Here is a 13,716-nt window from a genome sequence, read left to right on the forward strand (position 1 = left end):
CCGTGTGTTCATCCTCTGTTGTCAGTTGTGAAGTTTCTACAGCAGATGTCATGTGTCTCTGAGGAACCGTGTCCCGGAGGGGCCCCACATTGCAGATGCACATGAAGTTATGTGACAGTCCGTGTTCCTGGAAGCCAGCCCCATTCTCCCTGCTGCAGCCGTGTTGCCTTACCAGTGCAGATCACTTCAGGGAGAGTTAGCTGGAAAGCTCATGAGTTGGTGGTGTCCCTGTAGCCCCTGTTCTGCTCCAGAGGCAGGTGGCTGCCCGTCTGTCATCTCTAGAGAACAATAGGATTTTCCCTGACGGAGGAGAAGGCAAATGCACGTGGCTGGAGTCATGGGCTCGGCTGGAGAGCAGGGGTCTGTAGAGACCGAGGGAAATAAGTGAACATGTGTTCACCCTTTACCTGGCTTCCACAGCCGGCCTGATACCCCACGTGGGAAATCCTGCCCAGAAGAAGTGCCCAAAAGGAGAGGCTAAGACACAGGGGAGGTTCCCAGCCGGAGACCCTGCAGTGAGGCCCACGGCCGTGCACGTCCCCACTGTGTCTGTCCTGTTAACTGCAGCCAGCCAGCAGGACAGCTGGGTACCATTCCTCCTTGGGTGACTTTGCAGGAGGCATTGAGCGTCACTCTCAGGTTCATACCTGTCTTATTTCAGCAGGGCTTACTGGGAGAGTATAGCTCCACCTAATCAGGTGCCTAACCCATGAGTGCTCTGCCCAACGTAATGCAAGTTAGGTCACTTAAGTGCTCTTAGTGGGAGCCTTTTGGGAGATTCTGTTGTTCAGTTGCCAAGTCATGTCCAACTCTTTGTGACCCCGTGGACTGCAGCACACCAGGCTTCCCTGTCCTTCACTCCCTCCTGGAGTCTGCTCAGACTCACGTTCATCGAATTGGTGATGCCATCCAACTGTCTCATCCTGTCGTCCCCTTATCCTCCTGCCCTCAGTCTTTCCCAGCATCAAGGTCTTTTCCAGTGAGTTGACTTTTCACATCAAGTGGCCAAAGTGCTGGAACTTCAGCTTCAGCATCAGTCCCTCCAGTGAATATTCAGGACTGATTTCCTTTAGGATTGACTGGTTGGTTCTCCTTGCAGTCCAAGGGACTTCTTCTGCAACACCACTGTTCAAAAGCATCAGTTCTTTGTTGCTCAGCCTTCTTTATGGTCCAACTCTCACATCCATACATGACTACAGGAAAAACCATAGCTTTGACTACACGGGCTTTTGTCGGTTAAGTGATGTCTCTGCTTTTTAGTACACTGTCTTGGGAGATTTACTGCCTGTAAATTGAAGATGATTTGATTGTTTAAAGAATTTTGTTTGTGCTGCAGATTGGCATTACTGTATTATATCCAGGCTGATTCTGGTTGCTTTCCTGTCTTCCTGCTCCCTAAGGAATGATGCTTAGACTCAGAAAACCCCTTAACCCACTAATACACATGCCTGAGAACTGGGCTGTCCCTTTCTGGCCGTTGTTTTGTGCAGTCTCTGGTCTGGGAGCTTGTGGCCTCCCTGTGCGGCCCCGCGCGCTCTGTGCCAGCCTCCCGTGCCCGCAGGCCCCGTGACGGTGGTCACAGTGTCAGTGTTCCTCCGCATACAGCCTTGCGTCCACCAGCCTCTGTTTGTAATCCTTTATCTCGTTTCCCTCTTGGTCATTCTGTAGATGGCAGGACAGGGCTCCCGCTCAGGTGCTCAGCCCACAGACGCGGAGGAACCAGACCGAGTCCTGGAACCCGGCCTCACTGCCTGGCCCGAAGCTCCACCCCTGTGCTGTGCTCCCCTGTTCCCCCCGAGTCCTCCACCCTCCCTGCCAGCCGGGACAGGAAGCAGGCGGGCATGGACCTCTGAGTGCGGGAGTGAGGATGCCACAGGCTGAGGGGCAAACACGGGACTTTTTTTTAATATAACTTTATTTATGTATTTCTTTACTTTTGGTTCTTCTGAGTCTTCGTTGCTGCTCAAGCTTTTCTCTAGCTGTGGCGAGTGGGGGCTACTCTCTGGTTGCGGTGTGCAGGCTTCTCTTTGCGGTGGCTTCTCTTGTTGCAGAGCAGGGCTCTTGGACTTGTGGGCTCAGTAGAGGTGGTGCCCAGGCTCTGGAGCACAGGCTCAGAAGTTGGGGTGCACAGGCTCAGTTGCTCTGAGGCATGTGGAATCTTCCCAATCCAGAAATCAAACCCATGTCCTCTGAATTGGCAGGCAGTCTCTTTACCACTGAGCCACCAGGGAAGTCCCAAACTTGGGATTTTTGACATGGCCTTGACTTCCCTGGTGGCTCAGACGGTAAAGCGTCTGTCTACAATGTGGGAGACCTGGGTTTGATCCCTGGGTTGGGAAGATCCCCTGGAGAAGGAAATGGCAATCCACTCCAGTACTGCTGCTGAGTCACTTCAGTCGTGTCCGACTCTGTGCGACCCCATAGACGGCAGCCCACCAAGATGCCCTGTCCCTGGGATTCTCCAGGCAAGAACAGGCAAGAACTATTGCCTGGAAAATCCATGGACAGAGGAGCCTGGTAGGCTACAGTCCATTGGGTCGCAGAGTTGGACACGACTGAGCGGCTTCACTTCACTTCATTTGGGCTCAGTTTTCCCATTTGCAAAATGGAAACAGCGATGCCTGCCTTCCGAGCTACCACGGGTTTTCCAGCAGGAGGCACTCTCGAGCTCTGAGGTGTCACAGAGTCTGTGAGCTTGTGTCTGGAGCCCCTTGTGGGTGACAAGCAAACTTCCTCTATTACCTGCATCCTCCCCTCCTCCCTCCTAGTGAAAGGCATGGGGGTGAGGTGTGGAAAACCACAAAGCTTGTCTCAAAAAGCTTTACTTTTAAATAAAAATATTGATTTGTAATTATTTGCTTAAATATCTGTTATACAGACGGACTGTGCACTCCTTGGGGACAGACCCTGGCATTTTGCTTGGTACCTAGTAATTGCTGGAAAAATATTTGTTAAGTAATAAAATGTACCAATTCTCTAGTCCTGCCTGCCCACCCATCGACTTTCTTGAAATTTGATAAGGTTTTATTCTCTTGGAAAATGAAATCTCCTAGGAGATGGTAGCTTAATTTCCTTTTTATCCACAGACCCTTATGTGGAGCAGCCACCAGTGATTATTTAAACAAATTGAATAAAGCTTCTGGATTCTTTTTGTCTCTTGTGGTCGCTGCCCCTTTATTTCTGTCAGAAGATTGGACTTATTGGACTGTCAAGTATTGGGTTAAGAATTTTATTTTTGCTCAAAAAAATAGAGCAAAAAAAAATCACTCTCCCCTCCTTTTTCTTTGGTTTAATTAACCTTTATTTTTATTTTCTCATCAGAAAAAAAGGATGTGACACAGAGCCTGGAGAACTATACCTCCAAGTGTCCCGGGACCATGGAACTCCTCACCCTCCCAGACGGGCTCACGCTGCCCCCAGTGCCCTTCACCAAGCTGCCCATCGTCAGGTAGGACAAGCTGGCCGGAGCGCAGGAGGCGAGCTCGCTCCTAGCGCCTGCTTTGTTCTGAGCAGGGATGTAGATCTGCAGCAGGGTTCCCGTTTGTGGCTGCTTATGTATTTGGTTTGTTGTCTCGTGAAGTCTCAGCTGCTGCCTGTGAAGTGTGTTTCATAGATGAGAGTCAGACCAGGGCCATCACAGAACAGCTGTCGCCATGTTCCTTTCCACTGGCAGAGCCACTCTGGCCTGTGTCTGCCTGGTTCCGCAGCCAAGCCATGGCCTTTCTGCATGATGGAGACAGACCAGGCCTCGTGGCACTTACCCGTGTCCGGGTGCCACTGTGCACCCTGGCACCCAGGCCTCAGAGCGCCTCCACTCCCTTGCTTTGTGGGGCTCACAGGACTGTCCATGGCTGCTCTGTCTCCCAACTGGCTGCAAGCCCTTCCTTATTCCTGCGGACCCCCAGCCCCATACACCCTCATGAAAATGCTGAGCAGGCCGATTGTATGGCAGGTTTCATTTCTGTGCTCAGCTCCGCCTCCTGCTTACAGGGCCTTTCCCTCCCTTGCTCTGGCTGGCGGCATTCAGTCATCTTCCAAGATTTAGTTTAAAGATTATCTCTTCCATAAAACCTTTTCCCTGAGCCCCTCAGATAGAAATAATTACACCTTCTGGATAATTACCAATTGTTTCAGTGGCAAAGAGCAGAAAACCTAGTAGTGGATAGAAAATAAGAGGTTATTTTTTTTTTATTTATTAAGAAGTTGGAAACAGGTGGCTTCTCTGTAATGCTGTCTTTACCTCATGATGACCAAATGGCTGTTGCAGGTCCAGATGACACATCTACATCCAGGATAGGATAAAGGAAGAAGGGCCAGGGCCAGGGCACCTATCTTTTGTTTACTAGCATAGCAAAAATGATCTTGACAGACTCACAGTGGACTTCTGCCCCAGTGTCCTTGACCAGGAGTGCATCTTCTGGCCACTGCTGCTTGTAAGAGAGGTTGAGGAAATAGGGTTTAAGTCTCCCAATCTCTGTAATGCAGGTGGGGAAGGGAGAAGGGGACAGAGTGGTACTGGGTTAGCCAGCCAGGAGCATCTTCCACGTCTTCTTCCATTTCATTTACGGAATGTGATTATACACCTTCGCTCTGTCTGCAAGCTCCCTGGAGAGACCTTTGTTTTTGCAACCCTTAGGTGCTCGTGTGTGTTGAGTGAATGAACGGATCCAGCCATCAGGATTCTTTGTAAGCAGTCCTCAGAACATCTGACCCAGATTGTCTTAGGCACAGGGGGGTTTATGGCACATATACCTACAGAATCCAGGAGAGGGATTCAGGCAGGGCTGGAGCCAGGCGTCAGACAGTCTCACCAGCACCTGCCTCTTTCCCCTCTCAGCTCTGCCCTCTGCAGCCAGGCTTTAGTCTCAGGTTCTTGGTAGCATCAGGGTGGCAGCTGCGGCTCCCCGTCCTGCAGTGGCTGGGAGAAGAGAAGGTGCTGCCTGTGGAAGGAAGATAAAGCTTCCTTCTCCTGGGAGCTTCCACAGACACCCCTGCTCTCCAGCACTTCTGCTGAGTCATGGACTCAGATCCGAGTCCCTGCTCCTAGTCCCACATTGGCCGTTTCCTGCAAGAGCCCTGCTTCCTTTTGATGGAGTTGAAGTTAAGATCTGGGTGCTGTGTGTGCACCTCACTGTCGGGTTGCTGCTGCTCACGGTGGACAGAGCTGGGCAGCGTCTATTTATAGACACACGTTGTTCACTGCATGTTCATGCCCATGGTTATTTCTGCATGTCTCTGTGTACTGGAAGCTGAGTTCATACTGATACCTAAAGCTCCAATTCCACCCAGCACCTAGGGGTCCTTCTAGTATCTGTAAGTCCTTCTCAGACAGGGGAAACCTGTCTCCCATTCACCTCAATCTGGTTGCTCATTTGGTCAGTTCCCCTACTGTACTGGTTACCATGGCTACCATGTTGCCCTCCCTCCCCTGGGGAGCTCTGCCCCAGCCCTGTGGGCCCCATCACCCGACTTGGGCAGCTTTGACTGTTGCCCATCTGTGCAGAGATAGCCAGGAGATTCTCAGGTATGTCTCCCCTGTAAATAAGGTTGAGGAATTGAAAACCGAGAGAAAAGGTAAGCGGAGTTGTCCCATGGCTTTCTTACCAACATATTTTCTGTCATTTTCCTAATGAGTGTCCCACCTCTACTTTGCATCATCCTTATTAGCCACAGTATCCTGAGGTATCAGCTTTTAAAATACCAAACATTTCCAAACGGAATCCCTAAAAATAATTCTTGTTCTGAAAGCGTCATCCCTGGACTTCTGCTTTACTGTTGGCCGCTCCATAGACCAAATGCAATGTTATTAGTTTCACATCAGTTTATGCTGAATGAGTCATGCTTTAGGTCACGTACCTTGAGTGACTTTTTCTGGGTACATTTTATGGGCAGACATTTGATGCTGGACTTTGAGTTACGAATGAATGCCATGGCTGGCTTGTTGGGTTTCTTTTCTGTCTGACCATGCCCTCGGAATCCCTCTGCAGTTTTTAAAAGCCTTTCATGTGATCTGAGGTTTCTGCACTTGAGTCGATGATTACCAGGATGACAGGTGACACCTCGTTTTTAGGTGGTGACAGCGGCACCGAGTAGAGCTATCTGTGTTGCGAGGAGATGGTGTCGTTTATCGGTGAGCACGCACAGACATGAGTCCATGCTGCCGGTCCAGGTTCAGCAGGGTGCTCGCAGCGGCGCTGGGCCCGGCGCTTCGTTCCCGTGCCTCCGCCCGCGGCTGTTGTCCTTCTTGCAGGGACTCGGCTCTCTGAGCCTGTAGGCGCGTGCTGTTTTAGGGAGGGAGGAGCAGGGCTCTTGTGCGCCTGCCGTGTGTTGGGTGCTGTCACAGGTGCTTTGTCTTGTTGTTTGGTCGTTCAGTCGTGTCCAGCTCTTTGCAACCCCATGGACTGTAGCCCGCCAGGCTCCTCTGTCTCTGGGATTTCCCAGGAGTGAGTTGCCATGCATATCAACTCAGTTTTCAGAGTGAAGGTTTGAAGGTCTCCGCTTTAGACCACTCTCCCTTCTCTGCCCGAGTTTGGAATCAGCAGAAAGAAACATTTGTCTCAGGTGGACGGTGGAGCCCGTGCCCAGTGTGACTCAGGGCTGCCCAGATGTTCCCCAGCCTCTGGCAGAGCCCCAGGGCCGGCCCCATCCTGTTCGCCAAGAGCCAGGCAGAATCCCTGCTCTCACTCGGCAGGCAGGCCGCAGAAGGGCCTGAGCGGCGCACACGCTGGTTCTCCTGCCAGATCTGCCCTCTCCCTTAGGAGGGGTGAGGGGAGGGTGAGGTTGGGACCCTACCCTAGGCTGTCCCTCCTCCAGGAAGCATGGAGCCCGGGGGCACGTCCACGGGACCTCCTGGACAGCGTCGTCAGGTACTGATCATCTTTCCTGTTTTGGGTGAGAGGCTGGAGATCCGGGGTGAAGCCCTCCTTGCTGTTGCCCAGCTGGTGGGTCCTTCACTGCGCTCAGGTCTGTGGCTGTTGCAGGCGCGTCCCCCCCGGGCTGGATGCAGTGGGCGTGAGACGCTCATCGGTCGTGGCACCTCGGCCAGCGTGAGGACTTGCACAGCACAGCACAGCCGGGTTTTTTGTGCACAGAGGGCTGGGATTTGCCGCTGTTGGTGATAAACTGCTTAGCCTTGAGGATACGGCTTTGAAAGATTTGGAAGCTGAGTTGGAAATCCAGCTTTTGGGAGTTTATTCATTCAACATTCACTGAGAGGTCCGCATTGGTGTGTTGCACCAGCGCTGGACTCGAGACAAATGAGGCCCTGGGTGCCCCGTCCTCGGAAAGCTCACGGCCGAACAAACAGAAAACTGAGCGATTCTGATCCTGTACAAGAAAAGCACGCGGGAGGGGCTTGCAAAGGCGAGGAGGCAGAGAAAGTGCAGGATAGAGGCCTTTCTTGAAGAGCTGAGGCGGGTGAGCACCGCCTCTGCCTCGGGTCGTGGTGGGAACAGGTGAGGATCACACGTGTGACCTGGCCCTCCCCAGGGCCAGGCTCAGGAGCCGTCGGTGATGGCCGGAGCAGTGGGGGTGCTCGTGTGCAGGACAGGGTCACAGTGGAGGCCGGGAGAGCTGAGAAAGGCGTGATGTCGTGGATTTTCTGAGGCGGTCTCTAGTTTATAGACACACACACACACAGACATATATACGTAGTCAGCACAGATTAGCCTGTGCCGTGGCAGAAACATGGCCCCTAGAATCTCAGAGAGATCAGCCCTCAGCACGGCCCAGGTTGACGTCTCCTTCTCGTGGTGTCTGATGCAGATCGGGCAGGTAGCTTTCTAGGGTGGCTGACCTCCCTGAGGTCACTCAGCGATCCCGGCGCGTCCGTCTGCTCGTGTCCGGCCCCCAGGACTGCCTTGAGGAGGAGGCGGGGCGCCCCTGGGAGTGCTTTGTCTCCCAGGGACCTGCGTGGCTTCCCCTCCCGACCCTCCAGCCTTTCCTCCTGCAGAGGGGCTGTGGGTGGGGAGGGGCTCAGGGCCCCCCAACCTTCTGACCCACCCTCTGCCCCTCACCGTGCCTTCAATCTCGCTGTCTTGCCCCCTGTCCCTCCCAAGGGCGGCCAGCGTGCCGGAACTGCAGGACGTGCTGTGTCCTCCTGGCCCGTTTCCAGCTGTGGGCGTCGGTCAACGTGCTTCCTCTCCCCTGTGTCGGTTTCCTAGTTGAGGACTTGGAGGTGATGGTGATAGCACTGTGGCTCGGGAGGCGGAGGAGGTTTAGTTGGGATGGCGCGTGGGCAGCAGTGGGCACGGGCCTGAGGTCTGGCTCTGTGGACCGTGGGCCTTCAGTCCAGGCTGACTGGCATCACTAGCAGACATCCACAGCTGGAAAAGCGGTTTAGTGAGGCGCAGACCGCGCAAATGCAGAACCGGACGCGCACGTAAGCAGAGCCGACGGGGCTGCCGCCCTTCGCCCGAGGAAGGAAGGAGGGACCAGCTTCTGCAGAGCAGTGGGCGTGGACCTGCCGCGCCTCCCCGAATCCTCTCAGCGGTTCGTGTGACAGCCCAGGAGCCTGAGCGCAGGGAAGGCAGGCCCGCGGCTGGCGGGTGCCGCCGTCCCAGTGGAGCAGGCCGAGGGCCAGGCTCCGTCTGCCCACAGACGTCCTCTCTCCCGGGACTGTCTGGGGCTGGGGGGCGAGTTGTGCTGCCTTCTCTGCCGTGTCCGGCAAAGCTGAGTGCCTTTCCTCCCCTCAGTGTGTCTGCTGTTTGATTTATTGTCCGTGTAACACCAGATATTTGGTCGTATTTACACTGAAGCCAAGCTAACAAGGCAGTTGAACTATTTTTGTTCCCTTTGAAATAACAGGCGTGTGAAACTGCTGGACCTTCCTGCCAGCCTCCGGCCACAGAAGATGAAGAGCTCGCTGGGCCCAAGTGTGTCGGCCAAGAGCCCCTTCATCTACTCCCCGATCATCGCCCACAGCCGTGGGGAGGAGCGCAGCAAGAAGATAGGTAGGCGGGCCGCCGGGCTTCCGGGCCGTGTTCAGCCACCCGACCCCGGGGGCTTGTCTGGACTTGAGATCGTGAGACTTGATGTGGTTCACGTGAGCCCGTGGGATATACCCTCACTCAGGTGTATTCCGCTTGCTGGCTTTGTCTGACCACTGCCTATAGGTCTGCCTTTTTAGTATCTATTTCATAAAAGGAGGTTTTGTGAAAGTTCTAGAAGCCAGAAGACCTCTGTTATTCAAGACTTAGGTCAATTACAAAGGAGAGGTACTTGGAGATCAGGGTGATTTTCCAAGCCTGGAGTGACTTCTGAATCATCCACGGAGATTAAAGGTCGTCTTTGTTCAGGACTGAATGGGCATAAGGGCGTCCCATCACTGTCCCATTTGAAGGCTGGCAGTGCTCGTTTTGTGTCTCGCTGACGGTCGTCGCCTCTCCTGAGAGGTCTGGCGGCTCTTCAGGGCGCCATGGCATTGTGTCTTGGGGGTGGGTGGGGCGGGGCAACTCACTGCTGAGGATCCTCACGGGCTTCTCTGTGCACTCAGCCTCCTGCCGTGTCCCAGGACACGGCCCCCTCGCTTTACTGTCCCCGTGACCCCCAGAGCTCTCCTGTGCCACCCCGTGCCTCCGTGCCCTCCCCCAAGCTGGCCGTGCCGCAGGCCTCATTCCTCACCGCTCCCCCTCCTGGGACCCTGCGCACTTGGGGATTGTGGTGCCTGCGAGTCGCAGTGACAAAGCTGCAGGGCTGAGAGGCGGGTCACTGGTTGGTCATTGCTGACTCTGTCCGAGAAGTTTCAGTGGAAGACCCGCAAAGCTTGTGTAACTCAGTGCTGGCTTCTCCTCTGTCTTCCTTTCTTCTTCTTTTTACACCCTGGCGTCCTGGCTTCTCGAGGCTCTTCTCTGCAGGGAGGCTCTTCTCTGCAGGGTGCAGCAGTCCGAGTGCACTCACCCACCACTCACATCCGGAGCTGATCCTGCCCGCCGCACGCTGTCTGCCTTTCCGCTCACCTCCTCCCACCTTTCTGCCCCTGCTCTGTGGCCCCAGCCACACGACCACTCGCTGTTTTTTGAATGTGACCTCTTGTTCCAGTCTCAGGGCTCTGCTCTGGGTGAGTGACCGACTGCAGCAGTCTCCTGGCTCTTAGGGGAGCAGGGCCCCACCCAGCAGGCACTTGTGGTGCGAATATGAATCTTTGATGTTCTAGTTCTAGTCTGTGATTCCGAGAGACAGCTCTGGCCTCCTGACTGCTCCTCTGCCCTGGAGAAGATGCCAGAGAGGCTGGGAGCAGGGGGTGGGTGGACCTCGTGGTTGAGCAGTGGCGGAGCTGGTCCTGGGCATCTCCCGCACATGCCAGCGAGCAGTGCCCATCTGCCAGGGGACACCCCCTTTGATCTCTTGGAGATGGGGGGCTTGGGTCCTGTTCACATCAGAGTCTCAGGGGTCTCTCAATGGTGGGGAGGCCACTTTCCAGGCCCCTTCCCCCAGGTGGACCTGGGCCCATCATTACAGAGTTAACAAGGTTTGTCTCCTGGACATTGTAGGAGTCTCTGGCTGTTCTTTTTGGGTCCGTTCAGTTCAGTTCAGTCACTCAGTCGTGTCCAACTCTTTGTGACCCCATGGACTGCAGTACGCCAGGCTTCCCTATCCATCACCAACTCCCAGAGCCTACTCAAACTCACGTCCATCGAATCAGTCATGCTATCCAACCATCTTAGCCTCTGTCGTCCCCTTCTCCTCCTGCCTTCAGTCTTCCCCAGCATCAGGGTCTTTTCGAATGAGTCAGTTGGCCACACTGTGGCCAAAGTATTGGCGTTTCAGCTTCAGCATCAGTCCCTCCAATCAACACCCAGAACTGATCTCCTTTAGGATGGACTGGTTGGATCTACTTGCAGTCCAAGGGACTCTCAAGAGTCTTATCCAACACCACAGTTCAAAAGCATCAATTCTTTGGTGTTCAGCTTTCTTTAGGGTCCATCTCTCACATCCATACATGACCACTGGAAAAACCATAGCCTTGACTAGATGGACCTTTGTTGACAAAGTAATGTCTCTGCTTTTTAATATGTTGTCTAGGTTGCTCATAGCTTTTCTTCCAAGGAGCAAGCGTCTTTTAATTTCATGGCTGCAGTCACCATGTGCAGTGATTTTGGAGCCCCCAAAAATAAAGTCTCTCACTGTTTCCACTGTTTCTCCATCTATTTGCCATGAAGTGATGGGCCAGATGCCATGATCTTAGTTTTCTGAATGTTGAGTTTTAAGCCAGACTTTTAACTCTTCTCTTTCACTTTCATCAAGAGGCTCTTCAGTTCCTTTTGCTTTCTTCCATAAGGGTGGTGCCATCTGTATATCTGAGGTTATTGATATTGGGTCTCATTAGGGTTGATGGTAAGTTTTCTCCCTAAAGGACGTTTTAGGAAACTTTTACCCATTTTGTGTACAGAAGCTTCTTAAGGTGATCTGGGGGACTGGAGACATGAGACTCCTTCTGAGGACCAGCAGCATGATCTGTGGGGCCTCATGCAGAAGGAAGATGTGGGGCCCCTTTGTTCAAACATTAGGAAGACTCTGGAGACAGAGAAGGCCCTAAACAGAACGTGGGCCCCCCTGAGTTGGGCGCCATATGGCTGCTAGGTCCCAGCCCTCGAAGCTGGCGTTTCCTCCTTTCCTCTCTAATCTTTAGAAACTGCTGAGGCTTCCTTTTATGAAAAGAGTACTCTGTACTTGCTGCAGAGGGTTTTCACCTCATCCAGTGATGCAGGTGTCGTGTTCCCAATTTATCGATGAGAAAATTAAGATTGAGTGAATGTACATTGCTGCCCTAGGTCTGGAAGGAAGTGGCAGAGCTCAGGCTTTGTCCATGGTTTATGGCTCAAAGCCCAGAGATATTTTCCTTTATTTATTTTTTATTTTTTTGGCCACACTGCGTGGCTTATGGGATCTCAGTTCCCCGACCAGGGATTGAACCCACACCCCTGGCAGTGAACTGTGGAGTCCTAACCACTGGACTGCCAGGGAATTCCCAGGGATTTCCTGGGAATTTTCCAGGAAAAAAAAAAAGTTTTTCCTTGAAGACAGTGAGAAGTTACTCTGAGCTGGGGATAAATTCAGTGGACGATGCAGTATTTTTTCCTGGATATAACAGAAACTTCAGCCAAAATGCATGTTATTTGTTGGAGACCCATGGGTAGGAAAGTGTAATTTGTATTCCGTGGCTTCTAATACCTTTGTGGCAATTGACTCAGCAGCAAGTACCTGCTGCAGGTTTGAAGAATCACATGTCTTTAACCCAAAATCCCCATCTCTATAAATGAATCTCTGTAACTGGGGGGAGTTATCACAGTGAGGACACAGAGTATTAGAGGGGAAGAAACCCTGGGGGCCGCTCCTGGGACCATTTTCCGCGCTAACGTGGAGTAATTTACCAGTCTTTCCATCTAAACTCCACGTGCAGTGATGGCTGCGCACCTCCTGAGCGTGAGCACAGAGAGGTGACGGGTTTTGTGCCAGGACTTGGCATGGCCGGGCTTCGTGCCCAAGGTTGGCAGCTGCCTGGGAGGATGGACAGGCGGGAGCCGTCCCATGGCCTCGGTCAGTTGCCTGGCCTCCCCGGGCTGCAGTTGCGCTCTCTGCGGGGAGGGGGCACTAGAAGCCCACTGCATGGCCTCCTCAGGGGTTGAGGGAGCCGCTAACACCACAGCATCCAGTGCTGTTCACTCAAGGCTCTGAGCAGCGTCGTGTGTGCTGTCCAAGGTGCTGGGGGTACAGTGAGAAATCAGGAGTGCCCTCTGCCAGATGGGTCCAGCCAGCGTGGTGGAAAGAGATGAGCTTGTCGACAGAAGCCCCCAAAAGAGGCTGTTAGTCCACAGCTGAGACCTGCCCGGGGGCCGTGTAGCACTGTAGGGGGGCCTGAGACAGAGGGCTGTTTAATAGCCTCCAGGGCTGGTCCTTTCCGAGGTTTCTGGGACAGACTGTAGCATGTCCTGTGGCACGCTAAGACCCGGGAAGGAGATGATCTCTTGTCAGACATTAAAACTGTTCCTGTAATAAAGATTTATCTTAGGTTTACCTTTAGCGACTCTGACTGTGTGAGTATAAACGATTCCTTTCAGCGCCCCAGGAAAATGAATTTTAAAATGATGGTCATTTGACCATGACAGAGAAGACAAACAGCTCCTTCACTATCAGGCAGCAACCTGTTAAAACAAATGACGTTTTCCTCGGCTGTGAGGAAGGGCTGGGTGCTGACCGCTGAGGCAGTGATGTGCTCGGGGTGCTGCTGAAGGCGGGTTGGGAGCCCTGTGCCCTGCAGCAGGAGTTCTCAGCCTGAGGCGGCTGAGGAGAGCTGGGTTTCTGGAGCCAGCGGGGAATAGCAGTGTGAGAGCAGCCAAGTCTGTGGGGCCAGGCAGACGGGAGGTGGGCCTGGCGGCCTCATCTGTCAGGGCCGTGAATGATGGATGGTTCAGCCTGTCTGTGTCCTTGTTGGTGGATGAGGATGATCTGTGCCCTGCTGACCACTGCACCGTGTTGTTAAGACCGCATACAGGCACCTGCTTGCACAGGCATTTTAAAAGCCAGCTCGCCTGGTGGGCTGCTTCTTCACTGCGTGCAGTTTCAGGATGCCACAGGTTTGGGGCAGCCTCTCTTAGTCTCTGTGCGAGGGCCTGGTGCAAAGTGTTTGGGGGAAAATGGTGTCTTTATGAAAGCCTATGAAGCTGAAGAATGCTGGTCAGTAAATCTTAGTGTCTACTCTAGGAGAAGGCCTTTATC

At 53.4% G+C, this 13,716-nt stretch overlaps 1 protein-coding gene across 3 annotated transcripts in view; it reads left to right on the top strand.

Annotated features, from left to right (window-relative positions):
• TRAPPC9 (trafficking protein particle complex 9) overlaps positions 1-13,716 on the top strand; it is a 389,597-nt gene that overhangs the window by 77,931 nt on the left and 297,950 nt on the right. For all 3 annotated transcript variants that reach the window (XM_027560766.1, XM_027560765.1, XM_027560768.1), the window contains 2 exons: positions 3,322-3,448; positions 8,806-8,951. In XM_027560766.1, the coding sequence (XP_027416567.1) occupies positions 3,322-3,448; positions 8,806-8,951 (273 nt within the window). The remainder of the gene's footprint in view (positions 1-3,321; positions 3,449-8,805; positions 8,952-13,716) is intronic.

The sequence above is a fragment of the Bos indicus x Bos taurus genome, chromosome 14, assembly GCF_003369695.1.
Source record: "Bos indicus x Bos taurus breed Angus x Brahman F1 hybrid chromosome 14, Bos_hybrid_MaternalHap_v2.0, whole genome shotgun sequence".
In the NCBI taxonomy this organism is placed as follows: domain Eukaryota; kingdom Metazoa; phylum Chordata; class Mammalia; order Artiodactyla; family Bovidae; genus Bos; species Bos indicus x Bos taurus.